Source organism: Thamnophis sirtalis, unplaced genomic scaffold, assembly GCF_051295495.1.
Source record: "Thamnophis sirtalis isolate CommonGarterSnake01/CBP01778 unplaced genomic scaffold, rThaSir2_p1.2 scaffold_5, whole genome shotgun sequence".
NCBI classification, from domain to species: Eukaryota; Metazoa; Chordata; class Lepidosauria; order Squamata; family Natricidae; genus Thamnophis; species Thamnophis sirtalis.
This window is the reverse complement of record NW_028261385.1, coordinates 136,513,229-136,538,767: the sequence shown is the minus strand read 5'-3', so window position 1 is coordinate 136,538,767 and position 25,539 is coordinate 136,513,229. Positions and strand designations below refer to the sequence as shown.

Genomic DNA, 25,539 nt, shown 5'->3' with positions numbered 1-25,539 from the left:
CAGCAAGCTAATATTTGCTGGCATCAAAATGTGAAGTAGGTTACTCTTGGTTAGCATTCAGGTGAGAGTCCCAAAGGTGCTTTTTCAGGAGGCAACTGAACTTTCTCATTTTTCTTTGAAGACGTTTCACTTTTCATCCAAGAAGCTTATTCAGCTCTGAAGAAGAGCTGAAGAAGCTTTTTGTATGAGAGCAAAACATCTTCAAAGAAAAACTAGAAAGTCCAGTTGCCTCCTGAAAAAGCATCTTTGGAACAACCATGACCTGGATGACTGAGCATCTCCATAGATTCAGATGAGAGGCCACTAGAAAATCCCAAGGCTGAAGACTAGACTAAGAAGTCAAAACAGTAACTCTGTAAAAAGCAATAACAATCCACTTATTGCTGGATTCAACCTATCAACCAATCAACCTATATGAAGTCACCAGAACTCAAAAGAGTATTCTTAAACTAAAAATTAGATTAGCACTATAAGTATGTTTCAGAACTAATCAAAGGGATTATATTTTGATTATAAATATAAATACAAAAATATTGATCTAACTTACAATTACCTGCTGGTCAGGTGAAATAGACTCTAAAGCTTTCTGAATGACTCGACACCCATACATCTGTAAAGCTAATGGGAGAACATGTCCACGAATGCGCGTTGCAAGTGCTAACTTCTGGTCAATGCTTCCAAACTACAATGAAAGTGAAAGCACTGTTTAAAAAATTTAAACTTTACATGTTCATCTGCAGAAAATTACAAGTTTAAAAACTTAATGAGCAGTACCCTGCATTGTTAGCCACTTTATCATTTATTACTAGGATCTCCCTTATGTCTCTTCCCAAGGATTTGTATTTCACCACTTGAGAATTAACTACACATGTAATTTGCAATCTCAGAAATAAATCATCCAGTGAAGGAACTCCAAATTCAGTTTTCATCTATACAAGTTGTTGTAGAATGATAACTCACAGCAGCCCCAGGAAGTATGACCAAAGGAGGAAGATGTTCAGGTTTCTTATGACTTAGGTAAGCAAAATGGTTTTAAAGCAATACAACTTGATTTTTATGAATTTTAAATTATCAGAGATGTCTTTTTAATATAGAACAAGTGAAATAAATCATTTGGATCTCACATATAATACAAATAATACTGATCCTCTCAAAACAGTTACAATTTAAATAAACCTAATTCTTCAAAACTGCAGGACATACACAATTGATGCTTTCAGGATAATATTGATTAGGGTGGGGAAACTGTTCCATTTCTTCTAGAATTTTAAAATCCTTTGAATGTGATGAAAGGGAGATTTCAGTTTGCATTTCTTGCTTAGAGAATAATGGAGGAAAGTTTCTGTAAGCAAGAAACACGACTGAAAATTACTATGGCCTGAAATTGTTGTCTTAGGTAAGAACAAGGGATCTTAATCTTTTTGTACCATCCATGCCATTCAGAATCTGAAGAAACACCTCCCAAGGGTTCCATGGATTGGAAGTTAAGCTTTCCTGGGTTTAGAGGTACAATATAAGATGTTTAATTTTTTAATATTAATCTAGGAGCTACTGTATTTTTCAGAGTATAAGAGGCAGCAAGGTTTTGAAGAGCAAAATTAACAGAAAAAGTTTTTGCACTCTGCAAACCTCCCAAAAATGCAGTTTTTTTAAAAAAAAAAAGAAAGAAAGAAAGAAAGAAAAAGAAAGAAAAAGAAAGAAAAAGAAAGAAAAAAAGGCATGAATAGCCCTTAGGAGGCTTGTAGAGTGTTTTTTTTGGGGGGGGGGATGAGCAACAAATGGCCCATTTTTCGTCAAAAAAGGCATGGAGAGCCTTTAGAAAGCTTATAGAATGCTGCTGGGGGAGCAAAAATGGGCAGATTTTCACTCATTTCTGCCCTCCCCAGCCCCAGGAGCTCTCTGAAAGCCTTCTAAAAGCTATGCACGGCCATTTTGGTGAAGGGGGCGGAGTTTTGGGAGGCAAAAAATGTTGTATTCAGTGTATAAGACGCACCCAGATTTTCAGTCTCTTTTTTGAGGGAAAAGGTGCGTCTTATATTCCGAAATATACGGTACTCTAAAAAATTGAGACTCAGATTGTAAGTTCTTCAAGCAAGGGATGTGCAAAAATTTGGAACAACCATGGAGTGTTTTTGACTCTAGAACTTTGTCTTGATTTTGAGACAAAAATTAGTTTTGAACGACATCCTTAACTGTTCTAACATTAATCATTAACTTTAAAAAAACTCCCTAAGTGAAGGAAAACTGTAGACTGCTTTAGTCAACAAGCAGCAGGCACAAGTTCCACTGAGGCTGCTATTGACTGGAGCTGGTGAAGGAAGGAAGAAAAAAGGCTGAGAAATAGTCAGTTGAGCACATGTTAAATAGTAATATCTATTTGTGATTGCTGACTCATAGAGGCAATCTTGAGTTGGCAATCACAGATATAATCATAGAAATTAATTGGTGAAGAATGGTTATTTGCAGAGGTTATCATTTCTTTCCCACTCTATTCCTTATAGTTAATAATGTTTTCTCTTACTCAACTTTACTTACTAAGCAGTACAAGGGACAGTTCAGAAGGTGAAAGATAGGGAACCTCCTTCTAATTTACATCCCATCTACAGCTCTACAGCTCTAATTCACACCCAGAACCTGCTTGTTTATTTAGAAGGAATTTGTTTATATTGAGTAGCATCTCTTATGCTGCAGGAATCCTCCAAGGCGAGGATTTTCTCTCATGTAGCAAATTAGATGCAGACGCCCTCATCACCTCAAGACTGGATTACTGTAACACACTCTACATGGGGCTGCCCCTGAAGAGTGTTTTAAGACTACAGCTGGTCCAGAACGCAGCCGCGCGAGCGATATGGGGTGTATCTAGATACACCCATGTTACACCTATCCTCCGCGAGCTGCACTGGCTCCCCATTGGTCTCCGGACGCGCTTCAAGGTGCTAGTCGTTACTTTTAAAGCCCTACATGGTTTAGGACCTGGCTACCTGAGAGACCGCCTCCTGCTACTTACCTCCCAATGACCAACAAGATAGCACAGGTTGGGCCTCCTCCGGGTGCCGTCAACCGCACAATGCCAGCTGGTGGCTCCCCGGGGGAGGGCCTTCTCTGTTGCAGAGATCCGGACCCTTACCACTCTCCCGGCCTTTCATAAAGCCGTCAAGAGCTGGCTGTTCCGGCAGGCCTGGGGCTGTTGATTGATATCCAGCCCCACTTAGATGGAATGGATGATGTGGAATTTTAATATTATATTTTCTATTTTTAAATTTTAAATGTTTCTTTGTCTTGTTGTGAGCCGCCCAGAGTCCCAATGGGAGTGGGCGGCATACAAATTTTATTAAACTTGGAAACAGTGGTCCATAACCTGAATGATGGTTGCAGTCAGAGATGCTAAATCATGGGTTCTAAGTCACCAACACAAAGGACAAAAATTTTTTTCTCACTTGGCAGGAATTCCTGGTCTTAAAATGGTCAGTTCCAAAGTTACCCTGTAGAAGTTGGTATTATAATTTGGAATCTTATGGGGTACACTGAAATTACAAAATACTTCTATTGCTGTGTAAAAAAAGAGGAAGAGTGAAATCAGTATTCTGATTCCTGCTTTCTGTACACATGCAATAGAAGTCTGCCTACTTTGTTTAAATGGCTACCTGAGGTGGGGCTACACAACAGGGATAAACAGAGGTAAGCTTTCTTAACGAACTATAATAAAAATTCGTTTTCACATTTGTCTATCAACTCATCTAAATTAATGCAGATTCTGCTCATATCAATTTCTTTGAACTTCAGTTGGGAGTCTGAAGAAGGCTGACTGGGAACTAATGTAATCTACTTTCTGAAGTAGCTATGTGATAGAGTACTCAAATGAAGAAAATTATCATAAACAATAAAGTTCTACATGTAGCCCATGCAGAGGTCAAGAGATTAGGCTGTTGCCAGGAGGCAAAGCACAAATATTAAGCTGTATTTCAATTCTGGCATCGGTAGCAATCAGGGGACCAGATCCAACAGTGGGGTTCGCTTGGCAAGCATAAGAATGTACCACATTGTGCGTGAGGAAAGAGGAGGGAATCTTGGCTTATGGAAAAAGGCATAAGAGTTAACTGTAATCTCCCTAGGTATGTGTTGTAGTTTTTTTCATAAGCCAGAAAAAGGGAAATGACAAAACACTGTTTTAGTCATCACGGCTTGCAACTAGCCAGGTTCATCGATGATTACACATTGGAACACTGTGTTTTCCAAGGCAAGTGACATTCCATGTCTCATGTGTAAACGCTGCCTTGGTAGAAAAGCTGGTTTCCCTGAAAAACAGTCTCCTACTACTAAACTTCTCAACATACCATTGGAAGATAATTAAGAACTAAGCCTTTCTCTCACCTTCTGACAACCGGCAGTCACACGCTAGCTTTTTTTCTAACAATTAGGGCTAAGCCCCACTGACCAACCAGTGAATGTTAGAGTGCGCTGGTTCTGAGACTATATGATGCTGCAACAAATGTGATAGCTAATTGCTCAGAAACAATATTTTTGCTTACCTGACCTGTAGGTATACTACATATTTGTCAGTTTTGTGCTATGGAGAAGTTAAAGAGTTGCTGGATTGTAATACTGCTGCCTCTATGTATTTTATAAGTTGTATTTACTTTTTAGTCAATAAACGTGTCCATTGTCCATATGGATTATATATAAAGAGTTATTATTCTGTTCAGCTTTCAAAATGTCAAACACAAAAATTATACATTATGCATGTCTATTAGAAAGCCCCAAGCCATCTGCCAGAAAAATCTATTTTTAATGTTGCATTGTTTATGGGTTGTGTTACTGGTTAATCCATTGCGGCTGCTCATTTACTGAGCTCTGTCCTGTAGCTATTTACGCAAGACAGACAAAAATGTGCATATTTAACTTTTATTTTCATTGCTTGTTAAAGTAACTCTATCCCTAAGGTTTGTTAAGTTTTCCATCCGCGAATAATCTTCTATTTAAATACCTTCATATGATTAAAATTGTAAACAATATTCTTAACATATTTACCTCAAAGAATTTCTGTATTACATAGTTTCCAAACACATCTGTCATCAGCTGATACGCTGCTTGTAGAATTTCACTAAACAACATTTGGCGCTCAGCCGGAGTAGCTCTCTCTAATTTCTGTTGTATAAATCTGTAAATGTCAGAAATGTACAGGCCAATATAAATAAATACAGCAAGAATTTTAAAGCTTTTTGTGATTATAATGACTATAGCCAATCATGCCAATGAGATACTAAATTCCATATACAAATTTAAAATTCTATTTCAATTATTTTGTAAGTGAAATATGGGAAATAGTAAAATAAAAGCTACTTTTAGGTTGCGTTGGAGGAAAGTTAGGTACAGCTTTTATTATTTACAATCACATCAATCCAATTTCAGTGAGGTACAATTAATTTAAGTGGGCTCTGATTCACTTTGAAAACAAAATTTGACTTCATATTGTGTATCCCATCTTGTTATAAATGCCAATCGAATCCCCAAATTTAGGTCTCTGGGTACACAGAGTGTGAATATATGTTTAATCAGAATGATTCATCAATATTGAATATTAATATATGCGACGTTCAATATATTCCCCAAAGACATTACTAAAAGAAACATATATTCCCCTATTTATTCAGGAGAGCTATATGCTTACCTAGAGCCATGCTGATCCCGTGAAAATTCAACTATATGCCCAACAAGGTCTCTTAGTTGAAGGTTAGGAAAGCGATTATTTCTGAAATCCTCCAATAACCTACTCCGCCCAGAGGGCATAATGTCAGATCTACTGTAACGTAGCCGTGAGGGAGGAAACAACTGGCTGCTTGAGCTGAAAAGACTGGAGGTATTTGCAGCACTGCGATACTTGGCTTCTGCTCCAGGGGCTGCTGAAATATAGCGACCACTACCATTGGTCAATCCCCCTACAATGAAGCAGTTTGGTTAGTACAGTGTTTTAAGTATGTGCTACTCTAACTCTACTCAAACTAAGGAAAGCTAGAATTAGTTTCTATTTACATTTTCTTAACTACCACTAGTAACCAGACAAGTAACCAGATATTACTTAAGAAGAAAGGAACAAAAGACATTCTGATTGTTCCTTTTTGTCCCAAGTATAATAATTTTAAAAATTCAAGTCTAAAAAGCAACAGCTGAAACAACTCTGAAAAAAACAACTCCAATAAATAACAAACAAGCTTTTGGATATTAATGTTTTTCCACAAAAGGTTATATAATTTTTATTACTGATTGTTGTATGTATATTAAGTTAACAATATAAATTACCCCTTTTAAACCTTCTAATATTGTGGAATACATTAAATAACTAAATCCCTTTTCCTGATAATACATTTTACTCCCTTCTAAGGAATTAGCATTAACAAATTGGCTAATTAAGTTAGAGATCTGGAATATTCTAAAACATATACACACGAACATATAAATGCTTTTTATCATAACTCCAAATCCTGCTCAAACTAAATCCTGATTTTACCTACTTTATTATTATTTAGATTAAAATAGCTCAAGCATCCTAACTAAATGTTACTTCCTAAACAACCCATTAAAATTATTCTTTTTACCAATATGCTCAAGGCAGTTAACATAAAATATACATAAAAGAGCAAAGGTAGTTAAAATACTAAAACTGACCAAAATAAAGCATTTCAATAAATAAATAGTAACAGGTACAACTGTGGAGTCTTTGGTGATATCTGAATTTGGATACTTGCTTGCAAAGATTTCATTACCCAACTAGGTAACATCATCTGTGCAAGTAAGTGGGGAGAGGTTTTCTCCTTACTTATATTTAGTAATATGTTCTGCCAGTTTTGGTGGGAGGATAGTTCCTTTATCATCCCATACTCATTCACACTGATTATTACCTAGTTGGGCAACAAAATGTCTGTAAGCAAACAGCCAAGCTCAAAGGAACAAGGACTTCACAGTTCAATCCTGAGCTACATGTATTTTATCATGTCCTCAAACAAATAATTGTTATTAAATTTGAAATACTGGTGAACAAGATGTTTTCATCTACACTATGTGTAATAGCCAGCATTCAAAACATACTAATTGAAACACCTTCCAACTGAACCACCATGGCAGCAATCCTGAGCACCAACAGATCAGATGTGGAACTACAGAAAGTATCTATCTGGTATATAGGGGAATGAGCATGTTTTGATGTAACTATTAAAAAGAACATTTTGTGTGGGAGAAGAGTCGATTACGTAATACTAAAATATATAATTCTAAGTAATATGGATTGGTTGACTAATTGTCATGAGGATGGCTCACAAGAATCCCTTACTATTTCAGGGGGAAGAAATCAGTTGCTCAATACATTTTCTGCTTGTTTAACCTTTTTCTCTAATTCATTTTTTTAAAATAGCCATACCAAGAGAAACATGTACATAACATAAAATTAGTAGAAGTTGACTTCTTTACATCCTGCTTTAAAAAAGTTATTTTTAGGAGTGAAAGGCCTTCCTGAATAGCATTGGAAATGGCATACTATTGAAAACTTCTGAAAATTCAATACAGGGAAGCTCCCAAGAAAATTTTTTGGGAGAGTGGTGTAGGCAGCTCAGGAAAAGGGAGGAGGAGTTAATTTTATCTAACTGAATGCAGTGCCAAAACAGCATGATATTAAGGGTTTAGAGAACACTCCTATAGTAATGGAGTTGAAACAACTCAAGTGTTTTGTAAAATTTGGAATATTGGCTTGTGATGGACTAGCAATTTCATCATGAAATATATTATATTTATTGTCTTATAAAAACTATTCTGCTACAGAAAACAAATTCAAAACTAAAGATTAAATGTATTCACAAGGTTAAATGCCTGTAAACCAAAGATTACATTAACATTTAATAACTTACAACCTAAAACTCTAGTTTCAAAGACTGGGATATAAAGAGTCTCCTGGATGAATAGAAGACCCTTCTAATTGCACCAAGAGAGTTGCTCAAAGTTGTTCCTTCTTTTTCCTCTATACCATATCTCAGTGTTTCTCAACCTTGGCAACTTGAAGATGTCTGGACCTCAACTCCCAGAATTCCCCAGCCAGCATTCGCTGGCTGGGGAATTCTGGGAGTTGAGGTCCAGACACCTTCAAGTTGCCAAGGTTGAGAAACACTGCCATATCTCACACAGTTGCAGAGGGGACTCCAAATCCATGAAGATGTCTTTAGAAGGACTTATTCTCTTATAAAATTCTATGTACCTGTTTTTTTCTGAATCTGCCCAACCAGACTTCACTTAAACCATTCAAACTACTCAAACTTGCCCACTTATATTTTACAAAAGTGCTCTGTTTTTTAAAGAAACATGACAGTAATGTCTATCTGATTAATTTAAAAAAACCTGCCGTTGCATTAGTTATTTGAAAATAACTATATAGAAATAGCTTTGTATCTAAAACTAGATCCCAAAGATTGTTTGTGCTCCTTTTTTTAAAGTACTGACAAACAAAATAATAGTTTCTTGTTCTGGAGATAACCCTGAATAGAGATGAAATATATTACGTGCAAAAGTTATTAATACAAGCATAGGAAGATTACTTGTTGAAATCTGGTCAAGTGAAGTGCATTCACAACGTAAAGCCCAAAAGTGACAGCAAATTTCATTTAGTATATAGAGTAAAGCATTATTTACCATTTTCAATATTTGAGATAACTACCAAAGTCTGCATCTGCAGCAATAGATTTTTATGGGAATGAAATTCTTATGGATTTAATGATGTAAACAGCGCACACAATCAAGGCAAAATAAACAAATCAGGACTACCTTGCACACAATTTGTTTTGTTTTTAAGCAAAAGGTCATGAACTAGATATTTGTAATTTTTTATAAAATGTATGCAATTATAAAATCTTAAAAGCAGCGTTAAACAAGGTTACTAAAATCATATGCCATGTGACTGGATATGCATCTAGCACATGATAATTAGTATTATTAAAAATATCTTACTAAACTTATTCGGAAAATTGTCCCTGGAAACAATTTTTTCTATTAATATTTGGCAGTTTTTATTAAGTATGGAACAGATACAAGTTTACTTTCATTTTATTTTTTACAAAATATCCAGACCTATTTCTATAAAATAAGCTATGAATAAATCCATTCTATCATCATCTTCATAATTACACAAATAAACAGCTAAGTTTATGAGAAGAATTAAAACTCAGTAATACATAGAAAGACCATGATAATGGGAAGCATAACATTAGCAGAGGTGGCAACAGCTTATTGGTCCAAGTGGAAATGGAACAGGGAAAGGCAAAAAAGCAGGGAATGAGCAAAAATGCTGCAATAGCAATTAATTTAAACAGGTAGAACAAAGATTAATACACCAAGAAAAGAATTTTATTCTGAGGTACTTTTAATCAGATTAAAGCATTAGGAACCATGGGGGCCCAGTAGGTAGAATGCAGTATTGCAGACTAATTTTGCCCACAGCCTGGAGTTCAATCCTGACCAGCTCAAGACTGACCCATCCTTTTGAGGTCGGTAAAATGAGGACCTCATTTACCTCAAATGATGTAAAATTATTGGGGGCAATATGCTGACTCTGTAAACCGCTTAGACAGTGCTATAAAGCACTCTAGAGCATTTTATAAGTGCTATTTCTATTAGCTTATTCTCTTTAGCATAATGATGATGACAGATATGCACAGTTAAAAAACTCTTTCTGTCATGGCAAGAAGTCATGGCAAGAAATTTCTCTCTGTTTATATGGCAATAATTAAAAAAATTAACAGGCAATGATATTTGTCTTTAACCTATTCGGAACTTAGAGTTTATGACAACCATGCTATAAGCCTCCTAAACATAGGATTCTGTCCCCTCAAATATCAAGGGAGACTTCCAATGCCCACAAAAAAAATCCACCATTGAACCTCCTCTGTTACTAAAGAATCTCTGAGGCTGCCCCAAAGTCTTTGGCCCAAGATATATTAGTTTTTAGGTCTGCACAAAACATCCAGAAGCACGTGCAAAGCATCTCTTTTTAAAGTGTTAAAGAAGCAACATTTTTGGCTATGATTCATGCAGCTGCTATAACAGTTTCCCTTCTTATTGCAAATCTCTGTCCATGCAAAGATGTATTCCACAGGACTGCAGGCTTTGTAGAAAAATATCAGACCCAGTATAGTAATAGAGGAGGGGGGAGGGTTTTATTCTATTAGAAGAGCATCCTGAGAGAATTCTGCTAAGGAGTATGCTTTTGTTGGAGAAAGAGAAAAGATGACGGGTCTATTTTGCAATTTAGACATTATTTAATAAAAAATTGTTTTCAATAAAAACTTACTTCTGAACTTTTAAGGATTTGATTAATACTTCCTTTCCACAAACTATAAATAAAAATGTGTATTAATGTTAAATATGCTATGTATTTTAATACTCATGGGAAATGTTTTAAAATGTTTAAATCAAACATTAAAATATTTTTGGTTTACAATGCATCACCTAGTAAATTATAATGTGGCACATTTTGCAAAGTTATTAACAGACACACACATTCAGTTCTTGTGAGAAGTCTTACAAATATTTTTCAGAATGTGTGCTTTATCTAAACTTTCTCAAGAAGGTAAATTTTAGAACTACATGAATACAGAATAACATCAGTTGATGGCTAGCCAACATTTGAAATATGTATTTCTCATTTTTAAAGTCAGCTATTTTTCAAAGTTGACACAGAATCAAGCTTTTACACTTAAATGATGTTACTCCGTAGGTGTTTTTATAACTTCGATCAAACACAAAATCCTATAGCAGATATAGTGAATAAACGGTTCTATTGCCATTTTAAATGATTTAAAAATGTTTGCTATAAATTAAATTGAAAGTTTATGCCTACATGGCTGAGAACACAAAGTTAAAGCTGTTAATGGAACACCAGAATCCAGTGGAAGTTCCAAGTCCAGCACTGAAATAAACAAGGCTGAAATGTTTGTGCATTCATCTTTTGCTCTTCTCTATGATTAGTCAGAAGCAGAATACGTGATATAGTACAAATTATGTCCAATAAGTAATAGATAATTCACAAAAAGTATATTCTAGCATTTGGTGAAGAATGTATATAATTTATATATTACACAAGTGAAATTGGTTATTTACTTTTGACGCTTGAAGTACATTAATGTTATTTATCTTGAAGTAATAAATCATCCTTTGAGCACTTAAGTGTTCGATTCTGAATAAAATCCAGAGAGCCATGTGCATAAATGATATAGGAAGGGTGAATATTAAAACTAAAACTATTGTCTTCTTGCTCTGGAAGTCCATATTTTTAGGAACAGCCTTCCAGATGGTATAAGGTTGAAGTTGCAGTGAGAAATGATGCATTATTTGATATGAGAATGGTATTGCAGAAAAATTAGGGATAGGTGAAAAAGTAAAATATAGCACAGTCAAATATCGCGTATTTGTATTTATACAAATTTATAAGTAGAACTTCATCTTCTACCTATTCCATTTTGTTATTGGAACATTATTTAGTCCATTTTTTCCTCATTGTAGGCATGGACTTGAATTTTAGTATTTATTTGGACAACATACCATAATTGAGCAAATTTTGTTTAAGAAAGTTATATGATATGTGAATTTTGAAACTTTTTTAGTATTCAAGTTTGAGATGTCATTTATGGTGAGAGACCTTTCGCTAGTAAAATGCCTATACAATAAAGCATATAAAGTGATTTATTCGCAATTTACATTAAATACATAATTAATAATAGGGAATTATATGACTAAATACTGCACAGCATGCCACAGAATAATGTAATTTTAACATATATTACTCAACAGTATCAATCTGGATACAAACCATGCTTATATACATCCTTACTGGTTCAAGCATGAAATTACTACAAGTGTATGTATGCTGTGCATGCTGTGGCACAGCATGCCACAGAATAATGTAATTTTAACATATATTACTCAACAGTATCAATCTGGATACAAACCATGCTTATATACATCCTTACTGGTTCAAGCATGAAATTACTACAAGTGTATGTATGGAAAGGGCACATTACAGATTGAATGCCACTATTTCCCTAAAGCCTTTCATTTTCATTTTTTCTTTCTTTCGAAAGCGAATTTGTAAAATTTACTGTGAATTCATTACTCTGTTTATTTAAAAGCAGTTTTTTTTTACTGCATACTTTGCCGAGCTTTGTTTTTTTAAAAACCGAGATGCAAAACTTGTATCATTACCATGTACTAAACATTAGCCTAAAGCTGACTCCATTAAAAAAGATGCATGATTTACAATAATACGGAAAAAAAATATATATCTTTGCCTGTCATACAACAACCACAACACAACAACAACCCACTCTTAGTTTACTAAATATCAGGATTTCATTTTTATGTGAAAAATCTGTAGGGTGGCATGGGCCAACACTTAGCTCCCAAAGCTGATCGCTCTCAGTGGCCAATCAATTAGCAACATATTGGGACTAGGCCCCCTATACAACGTTTTACCAAAAAGGCAGATTGACATCTTTACCCAACATAAAATATTGATATACATATAAAAATACATATACACACAAACATATACAAACAAAAAAGGGCTTTGTTTTTTTTACCTAAATGCAAACTGGATGAGGATCCATGTGATGAAAGTGATGGCGGTGGCGTAAGTGAATGTCCTGGAGTTTGGCTTGGCAGAGGCATGCCTATTGGGCTTGGAGAGGAGGAAAATCCCAGACTATTGTAAAATGGCTGCCCTATGGGTGCTAGGCTGCTACTAGATCTTTTGTACAAGTCAGAACTAGTAGATAGAGACTCTCTCCTTGTGGCACTACTACTTGCAGAACTGCCAACTGAAGAAGAAATAAAAAGACCCTATTACATACAGTGTCAACCAAAGAAAACCTAGCCCCAACCTACAGCTGGGCAATACAAGATATGATCATATTCGTTATAACAATCAAGTTATGCTAGAGACAATTACTGTGATAACCACACATGATTTAATAAATCACAAATGAGTACAAGCATTCCTCAGATATGGAAACAAATTTGAGCAATCTCCAAGTCTTGATTCACTCAAGACTTAGTCACATTGTCATAGTATTTGGCATTCTGGAGTCAGGCTTTGGGACCAATAGTTAGGCATGTCTTAAATGTGTTAATACAAACCAATGAAGTTGAATCTTAAGTGCAAATAATTTCTGCAAATGTCTTCATTTTTTTCTTTCAATTTAGGTACTAGTCTGAGAGGGGGAACTACTCAAGTCATATTCTAGGCATGCAACAGAGGGTTTTGTATAGAGATAGCCTAAATAATAAATTCTTTCATCCTGTTTTACGCTGTTACTAAAATTATCCTTAGATTCTGCACTCTTTAGAAATAAGATATGGTGGCCACACTATACATTCTTGTCAATAAAAAGTCTAAAGATACTTTGAAGGAAAGTCTTAAAATGATTTGGATCACAGACAGATAATATAGGGATGGGTGAACAAATATAATAACAAAATTTGATGTGTTCATAAAAGTATGGTTTAGGAATTTAAATAAATACTTGTTATATATTGATCAGAAGGTTTTACCTGAGCAATTTAACTAATATAAATCTTGAAACACCACTTATTATGAACATTGAGCTGTTTAGCCATATTAACAATTTTGTATCCCTATTTAGTAAATGTATATTTTATTTAGAATTTCTTAATTTCAGTCTAATGCAGAAAAAGAAACTGCAGTGATTTCTAAAGATTAAGACATCAGTGAGCCAATTAATTTACTAAAATATGGGGGGGGGGATGAATTGTTCTTTCAAAATTAAAATGAAATTTAGATCGATATTTTAAAATCCTGATTCAGCTGTCAAGCTCACTAGATGACTGACAAATCACTTAATATTGTCTCCTTGAGATAATATTCTAAGAGTAGTAAGGTATTCTTTTAAAAGTAGCATTTAAGAAATTTACACTTTAAGACTAGTTGAGAATAATTGTATTCAAAATGCAATGAAGGGAAAAATGAGTGATTGGTACAAAAAGACTATTTCTTATACAGTTAAAAAAAACTAATTATGCATTTGAATAAATGTATTTATATAAAAGCCAGGATTTGTTTGAGTGGAATACTCATATAGAGCATTAATTATTCATAAAAATGCTGAAAAACTGCATATAAGACTGAAAGGCTACAATTTTAAAAAATATATATTAAGGATATTATTCTCCTTAAGTAAAAAAAATCACAGAAACATCATCCTTGATTTTGCCATCAATAACTTTCAAGTAAAAACATGTAATGAATGACTATGCATTTATTAGATCCTTTCTTTTTATAGTGTTTTCTTTCTACTTATTTATTTCAGTGGACATCAACCAAAATACAAATTCTACAAGACAAAAAAGTGATGAGGAATTCCTTATAACAATCAATAGGAAGAGCTTTAAGAAGTCCTCTAAATATTTTAAAAAATTGTTTCACATGGGACATTTTCCAAGATCAAGGTGTGCAAGCCCCCTTTTATACAGTGCACAAAATTGTGTGTGCTTCTTCATGCCTTAGCCTATGCAAAATAAAACAATTCATACATTATCCGATGAGAAAATAATTTTCACAATCTAAGAACTTTATGAATTCTAAAAGGGGGGCCATGTACCATCCCATTGTGAATAAAGTAGCAAAGATTATACAATAGAAACTATAGAAAATGACAAGATTTAGCATCTGTGAACTGAAACAATTAAAACAAAGTTTACCTACTGCAAGATGTTTGAAAGACAAATGCTACATGAATTTCCAAGACAACTGCAAAAAAACATGTCTTGCCTCCATATAGAAGCAAAATGTCTTTAGGCAGGAAATGGAAGGTATTTGCTTCTACTCTTGCATATTATAAAATGCCTGGCTTAAAACAGTGAAGAATGCAAGGAGAGCATCCTTGCAACACTGAGAAAGGAAACTATAGTTCACTTCCAGCAACAGTCCTCCTGATAATTGACCAAGCTGGAGAGAGGAGGAAGCAAAGCGAAATGATATTTCTTGCCCACCCCTTATGTCAAAAGTAACCTTTTAAATACTTACGCAATGATCTTGAATATAAAATCACGGGAGCACAAAAATGTGAGTTACCTTTCATAGTCACTAATGCAAATTGTTTCTCATATGCCAGATCTGCCTGGTCAAGCTGACTTTCTTTCAAATCAAGAGATAGCAATGCAATGCATCCAAATAATTTAAAGAAAAATTATTTGAATCACATCAACCCATACAACCTCTTCCCCTGTTTTCTTTAAAAGTTAACAACTTACCGGTTGAGCCAAATCCACCAAGTGCAGACCCAATGGCAGCTCCCAAGGAGCTGCTACTTCCAAAGCCAAGAGATGTGTTTCCTGGTTGACCAGGACCATGTGAAAAGAGTGAACTACTCTGAGAATTATTGGTTAAAGTATTGTTGCCATAAAAGGAATTAGACTGTAGACTGTTGTTTGTCTGCTGTTGCTGCTGTTGAGGCTGAGGACCAAGGGGCCGAAAAAGCCCATTTGTGGTTCCTGTGATATTGTTTGCTGTTCCTCCAGCTGAAGCTGCAGCAGCTGAAAGACACCATGGTTTTCAATAATCAGTAGGAATGTAGAACATTTCAAGTTTTAGAAATAGAGCACTTAAAATTTTCCATACAAAGAGTTACGATGTCTAAGAAAAAATATTAGTATTCTGAGAACACTATCTTAAATAAATGGAGTTGTTGCACACAAATGGCTTTGAGTGTCCCTAAACACTCTCATCCTGTGATGGACAAATGCAAAGATCTGTGCTGGGCTCTGACAAATATTGCTAATATAGCGTTGAGATTTTCCAATTCTAAATTGTTAAAATACAAATGCAATGGCCCTTTAGTTTGTTTGTGAGCTTTAATATGTCTATCTATACGCACTTAATGAAGTGAAAGTTCATGCTGTATGCTAAATATAAAAATTGAATATAAATATAATGTATATAAGAAAAATTACAAATATTTAATTTAACTTTCAGTGTCATACTAATAATATGGTCAACAGCTGTTTTCCTGCATAAGCATTAAGAAATACTAAGACACAATCATATAGTTTGAATTAAAATTATAATTAGCAGTCAATATAGACTATAAAAATGTTTAAGTAAAAACAACAGGAGAGCCAGAAGGTTGATTTTTCTTTCCCCTCTGTTAGATAAGTGTAGACAAACTGAAAGCAATGAGTGAAGAATTTCCATGGGCATAGCAAATATAGATTCATCCCATGATCTTTCCCCTTCATAAAGACAACACAATTCTTGAGTTTGTTTAACTCTTTTTTTGGAGGGGGGGATAGAAGAATATGGTTCTTTGAAAAGTAAAGTTTATTCTAAATCGTATGAATTTCACACCCAAGTATGGCAAAAGCAGGACATGCACAAATCACATAAAAAAGCTTCAACCCCTGAACCTCTAAAAATGAACAAAAAATTGCAGCACTTTCAATGCATTTTAACTTTATATTTTACTATCAATTTGGTACCTTTACAATGCCCAATTATTTAATGCCCCCCAAAAGGAAAAAAATTTAGCCATTGAACCACTTCTCTATGTCCCAACAACAACATTCTAATCAAGATTTCTTAATGTAAAATGGCTACACAGATAACCTTTATAACAAATATACAGGTAGCCCTTGACCTAAAACCATTGGCTTAACAACAGTTTGTATTAACAATAGAGTCAGAAAAGATATTTTACAGTGTAAAGAACTTCTGTCCATCACAAAGCATCATGGTCAAATGACTAGGATCTGGGTGCTTCCCAATCTGTTTCCACTTGTCCCTGCAATCACGTGATTGTTATTTGCAACTCTCTCTGCTGACTTTCCCAGAAAGTCAATTGAGAAACTGAGAAGGAAAGTTGAAAGATGATGCTGCCTGCCAAGAAGATCTCTAGATTCTGGGGGTGATGGTTTCCTCTTGTCTCCGACATCTTTCAGTAGGCAGTTCTTGCATTCTTAAAAGAGCTGCCAGTGGAAGAATTTCAGCTCTGTGCTGCTTGAACTTGAAATCTAACCAGGCAGGCAGATTTTTCTCTCTGTTTTGCAGCTTCTGAGGTCAGAAACAGTTATGTGTACCCTATACTAGAACTCCCAATCCTCCTAATTTGGGACTCTGTCCATTTAATGACTTGCAAAATTGGTTAATGGCCATTGAGTATAACATCTTGCTTAATAACCGATTCACTCAGTGACCAAGATACTGGTCCCAATTGTGATTGCAAATTGAGGACTACCTGTATTTGTAATGGATGGAAAAAATATATTTTAACTATAGCACACTGGGACTATTGCTTCTTACTCTGTTCACTGTTGTTTCATCCAGACATTTTTTACACTATGCCACAAATAAAAAGAATGGGGAGTACTTCTGAATTAACCTAAGAAACTGTAACTGAAATCTTTTATGCCCTTGGGACAAATGACAGAATAAATGTCAAGAGAAATATACTAGATGAGAATGTTCCTGCATCTATGTCTGTGTGTATGGAAATGAATAAATATTCTGAATAACTGAATGATTGCAAAGCGGGAAAAGATCTGTTAGACCATTTAAAAAATAAAATTGCAAAAAAGCTACCATATTTTTGGAGTATAAGACGCACCTTCCCCCCCCAAAAAAGAGGGTGAAAATCTGGGTGCATCTTATACACTGAATACAGCATTTTTGGCCTCCCAAAACCCCACCACGCGCATTGCATTTTTCACAAAAACTGAATTTTTGTGAAAAACGGGGCATACAGAAGGTTTGGGAGGTCTGCAAAGTGCTCCTGGGGACTGGGGAGGGCAGAAATGAGTGAAAATGGGCCCGTTTTTCACACAAACAGGAATGTTTTTGCCCTCCCCAGCCCCCAGGAATACTCTGCAAACCTTCCAAACTCTCTGCACACCGCATTTTTTGTAAAAAAAAAAAAAAAGGGGCCCATTTTGGTGAAAAATGCACCTGTCTTTCACCTCCCCAACCCCCCAGGAGCACTTTGCAGGGCTCCCAAACTCTCTGTATACCATGTTTTTCACAAAAAAGGGGGCATGTGGAGTGTTTGGGAGGCCTGTAGAGTGCTCCTGGGGGCCAGAGAGGACAAAAACCTTTTTTTTTAATTTACCTCTTCAAAATCTTGGTGCGTCTTATACTCCGGTGTGTCTTAATAGTCTGAAAAATACGGTACTTACCTGCTTGTGCAGCTGCAGAACTGATGATAACAGGTGCTGAAGCCACCAACCTGACAGGTGCTCCAAGTCCAGTTCTGGCCCCTGGACCTACCACCAAGGCACCCGTCTGATCATAATAGGCAGTGGGGGCTAGCACTTGATAGCCTAATCAATAGAAAACACACAATCTAATAAGTTTTAGTGAGAATATTTCTTTTTACAGCTAACTGCCTATTTTAACTTTGAACAAGTGATGGGTGTCATCTGTTTTCTAGAACTGAAAACCCTTATTCTTTTTGTGCTTAAATATTACTGAGTACAGTACGCTATATATGTTTTTGTTCAAGGCTAAATAGATTAATACCAGAATGAACAAATAAGGCCATGCACCTGTCCTTCCCTCCTGCCTTCATCTAGTTATTCACTCAGGTGCCATCACATCACACTCTCCTGGTCTTTCCAAGCTAGGAGAAAAATGCAAGATGGATCCAGATCATTTTTCCTAGCCAGACAAAATGACGTTACAGAAGTGTTGATCACCCTTTAAAGGAAGCATTACGATAATACTGTTTCAAAGCAGACTATGTAAAAGATGTGTGGTAAAACAATAACAAATGAACTACAAAAGAATGAGAAATGCTGGTCATCCTAGCAACCTCTTTTACTGGGCCAGCTGAAGTCTTTGAGTTTCAAACATTTCATCAAAGAAGTTGGTCAAGGAAAGTGGGGGAGCTTAGCTCTATCAGATTATAATAGAAAGCCATATATTTAAGATCAGCGTCAAACTATGGAGTTTTCAGTGTTTGCTGAGCTTGCTTGTTTGTTTGCCGATGTTTCATTATCCAATTAAGTAACATAGTCACTATGAGCGTGGGGTTTGCTCCCTGTTTATGTATAGTAGCTTGCCCTGCCAATTTTGATGTCTGTAAGGGTGTTTCACAGCCTAATCAAGGAACTATCAAGGAGAAAACCTCACCCCCATCAAAACTGGCAGGGCAAGCTTTTGTATATAAATAGGGAACAAAATTCACTATTGCACAAGTATTACCTTTTTGGATAATGAAACATCAGCAAAATAAACAACCAAGCTTAGAGAGCACCAAGGTCTTCTTATATCAGATTATATTATTGGATGGAATGTAAACTGCAGATATATTAAATTTTATCAGGTACCAAGCAGTATAAGGTTGTGATAGCACTCTCCTAAAGCTTATTGCAAAGAAGCAGCAAGCACATGCTTTTAGATTCCACTTTATGAAATGTACTTTATATATTACAGCAATTAAAATAAAAATAACCTAGGCAACTTTTTTCTTATGGCCAATATTGTTTTATATAATACTCAAACAGATTCTAGCCACCCAACAAAGCAAACTACATTAGTAAGAATAAAACAGTATTGTAAAAACAGTTCCTGACAAATCTGCAATAGAAGATCAAGTTGTTTCTTCTAATGTGTCCTTGGTAGCAACATATGCCAAGTAAAAGGACTTTCTTGTTGAAAATGGGCAAGCTAATAACTGTCTTTAAACTGAGCCCAAATAGTTTAAGCTTTGAAAGTTAAAATCCTAACTTTAAATTGGATTGGAAAATGCATTGGAACAAATGCAGCTGGAGCAATATCGGCATCACATGAATGATCAGCAGGTTTCAACCATTATTTGTGCATCCCTATTCTGCAACAGGTGAAATGTCTGAATTATCACTGAAGGCAGCCTCATGCAGAACGTATTCAAACTGTCCATTTCAGAAGTCACCAAAATATGCACAATCAGCCCTTTTCAGGCAGGACTGCACTAGGGGTACTATTCCCACTGTGTAAAAAAGCAATTGTCACAATTCCCATAGGTTTCCCCAAAGTAGTGTCAAGTTATATGGCACTACACTGATCATTTAGTTCTTCATTCAGGGCAAATAAAACTAATCTACAGCCATAGTATTTCCTTTCCGAGGTGGCGCAGTGGGTAGAGTGCAGTACTGCAGGCCACTTCAGCTGACTGCTAGTTCAGTAGTTCAGCGGTTCAAATCTCACCGGCTCAGGGTTGACTCAGCCTTCCATCCTTCCGAGGTGGGTAAAATGAGGACCCAGATTGTTGTTGGGGGCAATATGCTGACTCTGTAAACCGCTTAGAGAGGGCTGAAAGCCCTATGAAGCGGTATATAAGTCTAACTGCTATTGCTATGCTATTGCTATTTATCCAGATTGGTCATTTTATTTGAACACAGCACCTCAAAAGCTTCTAGAGCCTCCAAAGTCCCCGATGAAATATACATGTCTAATCTATATTTTATTGGCTTGTTATTCCAAAATCATGAATGTTTACTTCAGCAGATTAATGTGCATAATGAACAACATAAGGATAATATTGATTACTTAGGGCATTTCTTAGGCTATGTGTATGATACAGAGGAGTAACATGCAGGCAATACAGCCTAAGGTAATTTTCCAAGGACTTTGGGCATCCTGTGCTCCTCCTGTTAAGTAATTTAGTAAAATACCATAATAAACAACATAATTCACAAATCCCAATTTTCTCCAAGCTGTCAAAATTTCCAGGTTATTTCACCTACTTATGATCTGATAATTTACCAAAGTAACAATAACTTGTGATTTTCTGAATAGTGTGCTAAAGGTTCTAACTCCTCCAGCTGGCATGGCCAATATAGTTACTAATATAGTAACTATAATATAATAATATAGCATAGTGATTATAGTTAGTAATTTCTGCATGATTATAGATATGTAATTGTGGTGTACCAGGAGGTCTGAAGTTATTTCTGTCTCCAAACCAATAGTAAATCTGAATTACAATGTATCTAAGTAGTCAACATAATTGAGAAAGTTCTGCAGATAGGGCAGAGGTGTTCTAATATTTGATGCTATTGCTTTGTTTGGCCTCTCCTAAAGCCTGTTCTCACCCAAAAGGGATCTACAAAATTACGTTGGCGAAGTGATCACTTCATGCTCTTATCACCATTGCTAGAGTAAGATCGAAGGCAGACTTACAAATTTCCTGGCATTCATGCTTCCGCGAGAACCCTTGATACTTTTATTGATCTGAGCCTTCCAAAATATTATGTGAATACTAGTATGAATATTCCTTAATTCCAAATAAAAGAGGAGGAAATCTTAACAAGGCTATATTTTCTAGAAAATTCCCAAGGCATTACAAATCCATATGATCTATCATTCCTCTGATCTCATGAGGTAAAATGCGACAACTAAGTTATAGTGGCAATTCTCTCTTGATTTTAGCAAAATGCTCCTCATGCTACTGTACCTATCCTTATTAACAAGAATACTAACATCCATCAAAGAAATTAAAGCAAGTAGAAACTTCAGCAGCATGATCCAGCATCCCATCCTTAAAGAGCAGTGGTTAATCATGTTCTGAGTGACAACATTCTACAGACATAATCCTAGAAAAAATTGTTATCTGATGTCTGGCATACATCTTTCTTTAGCATGAAATAAGCAAATATATATAACAGGCAAAAAGATAGCAAAACAGATAATGCAGAGTTAAGTCGTGACTACTCATGTATTGTCAGGAGAATATGCTTCTGGAAAATGGAATTACTGTGTTTCGTATTATAGATGCATATACAAAACTAAACTGTGCTGTTCTGTTCTACTACCTTCGCTAATATTTTCACGTGCTAGCAAATGATCAGGTTTTCACTGCTTTCTGCTCACTGCTTCTCTGTAAAGAATGTAGAATAATCTGTTAGAGGATATTAAAAGTAAAGTAACAATTTACTTAAAACTGAATGTGCATCATAAGCAGTACTAGATATGTAAGAAATAAGTACGTTAACATCATAAGATGTTCTAAATAGTATGGTGAGATTAGTCCTAATATTATGCATCTGTCCATTCCTGAAGTTTGATCGGGAGGTAAAGAATAAAATTAGCTTGTCCCTCCCCCACCCCTAAAATAAGCAAGAATTCTAAGGAATAATGTCAAGTTTTTCTTATTTGGTTCTCCTACTGGCTGAAGCAGCTGTAGTAATCAGGATCTTACTAATACAAAGTTGGTTTACATCAGTCTTGTTACTGTAGAAATTTCCGCTGGCAGAATGAAAGCTAAACTATGCCAAGTAAGAAGAGTACTTGTCAAGAGGATAGCAGAGCAGAATAGCTACTCATTTAAAAAGGTGTATATGAATACACTTCTCTTTGACTGCCATTCATGGCTGTGGCATAATTTCACAACAGAATTGTTAACTATATGGAATATACAGGTAGTCCTTGACTTAAGACCACAACTAAGTCCCACTTTTCCATTCCTAAGAAAGACAATTGTTAAGTTCTGCTCCATTTTACAACCTTTTCTTGCCACAATAGTTAAGTGACACACTGCAGCTGTTAAGTTTGTAACACAGTTGTTAAGTGAAAATCTGACTTCCCCATTGATTGTGCTTGTCGGGTTACAAAGGCTGATCAACATGACCCTGGAATACTGTAGCCATCATGAAAACATGCCATTGATCAAGCATGTCACCATAGGGATGCTGCATGGGTCATAAATATGAAAAATGATAATAAATCACTTTTTTCACTGCCACTGAAACTTTGAACAGTCATTAAATGAATGGCTATAAGTTGAGGACTATCTGTACTCCATATTGACTTTGAGTTCTAAAAAGAAGGGATTACTTAATTATTCTACAAGTATGAGCATGCTAGTGATGTAGCACCAATCATTTTTTATTTCAATTCTGCTTACTAAAAGATTCTCCTCAGGTAAAATACACTTGAAATATCCAAAATTGAGATCTACAATGTTTTCTTGGAGTCTTTTCATAATACTGAATTTAATCATTCTTGATTTACCTAAGCCACTTCAATTATCGTTGGACGAACTTAATCAATGTGAAATGGATTAACCTTATCATTGACTTAATCATTATAGCATTTATTTGACCTTGTATTTTAGCAAATATGCTGATTCTTTTTTTCTTTAAACTTTTTCTTTTTAAAAAACAAATGTACCTGTTTAAATCTACAAAAATACCTAACTGCAATTTACTGTACAAAATCTCTGGTATCTTTATTTTACTAGAATAATTTTAAAAGAGCAGAGGGTGAGGTGGAAATATGATAGGACTTTGTTCCAAGTATACATGGATAGATACCCATTATCCTAACGAAGAACTATATGTGTTTACTTCGCAAGAAATGCTATTATGTTTCCTTAGACTCTCTTTAATGCTTAAAATTATAAACAGTCTGGCTTTGTCAACTAAAATTGAATTCAATGCGAGTGAAACTACATGGCACTGATACATAATGAAGCTATATGCAGCATGATTTATATTGTAACACAATATATTTGTATATTTGTACCTCTGAATGCTAAGGGTTCCTATGCCTTCTGTTTGTTAGTTTAACAGTTAAATGCAATTTTAAAAACATTCTAAAAAACTTTAAAAAGCAATATTATGCAATGGCCAAGATCAAATTTCTCACTAGCAAATTTGTGCCACAACAGCAGTATATGTAAATACCAACTGACGTTTGTCTAATATAATATGTAAATCTCAACTGCAAATGTTTGTTCATTCTTTTTTTTTTCCATGTAAGGACTGTGTAACAAGTTAGATTACTATATTTAGAGAAAAGGGTACCTGGTCCTTGCAAGAAAATGCAAGGAAGGGAAAGAGGGAGAGAGGATGGATGGACATAGATAGAAAATATTCACGCAACAGACTTAATTAGATCAGAGAAGAGACACTAATGTGTGATGAGAAACATGATAATCCAGTCAATAGTAGAGGCAGGACCAATTAAAAATTCAAACTATCTCCACCAAGCAGTACTACAAAACTGATGCTCATCAAGCATCTTCTTTGTGTTCTTGTTCTGTTTTACCTACTGCAAAAGGGTGCATGGTTAACCCACACCCATCCATGATCAAAGCACCCTGGATTTCTTATTTGTTCCAAGGGGCTGAAGGGGAGAGAGAGAGAAGGAACTGACAGGCTCTCAGACTTCTTTGCAGCAACTGAAAAGAAATCTGAAATGGTTGACTGAAGGATCAACTGAAACTGTAATCCTGGTGGAACAGGAGTGATTCAACTGGCCAAAGGAACACCTGACTTTTGTGCCATACTGCACAAAAAGTACCACAAAGTTTCACCTTCTATTCTGAATATCATCCAATGATTCATTTGCTAGGAAGATGAAATATTCCAAATGAAAAGTGCCCGAAATTACCCTTTTGCACTCATAGGCAAAGCAACTATAGCTGTGGATCGTGACCCGTCAAAACCGCGTTCCACAAAAGCGCGGTCGACGAAATCGCGTATGTGACATCATCACAACGCGGCGAAAAAGATCGAAAAATTGAAATAAAAATTAAATTACAGCAAGCCAATTCACATAAAGGTAAGGGTTAGGTTAAGGGTTAGGGTTAGGTTAAGGGTTAGGTTTAGAGCGTTAGCGTTACGTTTAGCGTTAGGTTAAGGGTTAGCGTTAGGTTTTGCGTTAGGTTAAGGGTTAGGTTTAGGGTTAGGTTTAGGGTTAGGTTTGGGGGGGTTAGGGTAAGGTTTTCGCTTTATTTTTACATTTTTCGATCTTTTTCGTCGCGCTGTGATGACGTCACATACGCGCTTTCATCGACCGCGATTTTGTCGTCCGCGGTTTTGTGGTGGAACCGCTGTGGATTACTAGCAAGTTTAAACTGTTTGACAAAATCTTACCATTACGCAATAAAGAAACTCCATAATAGCTAGTTGCAGCTTTGCGGTTTGCATAAAAGCAGAGAAACAGCTGCATTATCAGCAGTGCAAAGCTTAAATGCTATGCATGCAAATTCAGTTTCTAATTTAGAAATGCATACATTACAAATCTAGTTTAGTGTTAACCAAAGGAAAGAATACATATAATGTTGATATTAAATAAATTAGTGTAGATTAAGGCAGAATACTTTTTAAAAAAAATATAACATTTCTAAAATGTTGATGAACTGAGTTATAAATTATGTATTACATATTATAACAAATACTACATACATTTTAAGATTAACACATCAAAATGGTGCTGGATACAATGCACATAGGAACTGTCTTTCATTTATGGTTCATTTTCTATTTTAGAAGGTTCCTGACATGGATATTTTGGAAAGTACCCAATGCTGCAGCAGAAAACAAACTACAGAAATAAATCAAGGGCCATTTTTAACATGAACGCTATTATCATTCCCTAGTTTTCCAACTCTATTAAGTGGGAGATTAGAACTAGGGAATTTTAATTTGGGGGGAGATAGTATAGATACGACACCCTAGGATAGAGGGCTGGAACTAGGTTACTACATTAAATATCATCCCCAACTCTTTGCTTTT

General features: G+C 35.4%; 1 protein-coding gene across 12 annotated transcripts in view; it reads right to left on the bottom strand.

The window, feature by feature from the left end:
- The window catches only part of PUM2 (pumilio RNA binding family member 2), a 75,445-nt gene that overhangs the window by 8,100 nt on the left and 41,806 nt on the right, over positions 1–25,539 (bottom strand). For 5 of the 12 annotated variants that reach the window (XM_087716970.1, XM_014066605.2, XM_014066606.2 and 2 more), the window contains exons 11-16: positions 18,214–18,357; positions 15,301–15,582; positions 12,612–12,848; positions 5,669–5,936; positions 5,029–5,158; positions 548–682 (exon numbers count right to left, since the gene is read on the bottom strand). In XM_087716970.1, the coding sequence (XP_087573096.1) occupies positions 548–682; positions 5,029–5,158; positions 5,669–5,936; positions 12,612–12,848; positions 15,301–15,582; positions 18,214–18,357 (1,196 nt within the window). The remainder of the gene's footprint in view (positions 1–547; positions 683–5,028; positions 5,159–5,668; positions 5,937–12,611; positions 12,849–15,300; positions 15,583–18,213; positions 18,358–25,539) is intronic. The other 7 variants (XM_014066603.2, XM_014066604.2, XM_014066610.2 and 4 more) reach the window with 4 other exon arrangements.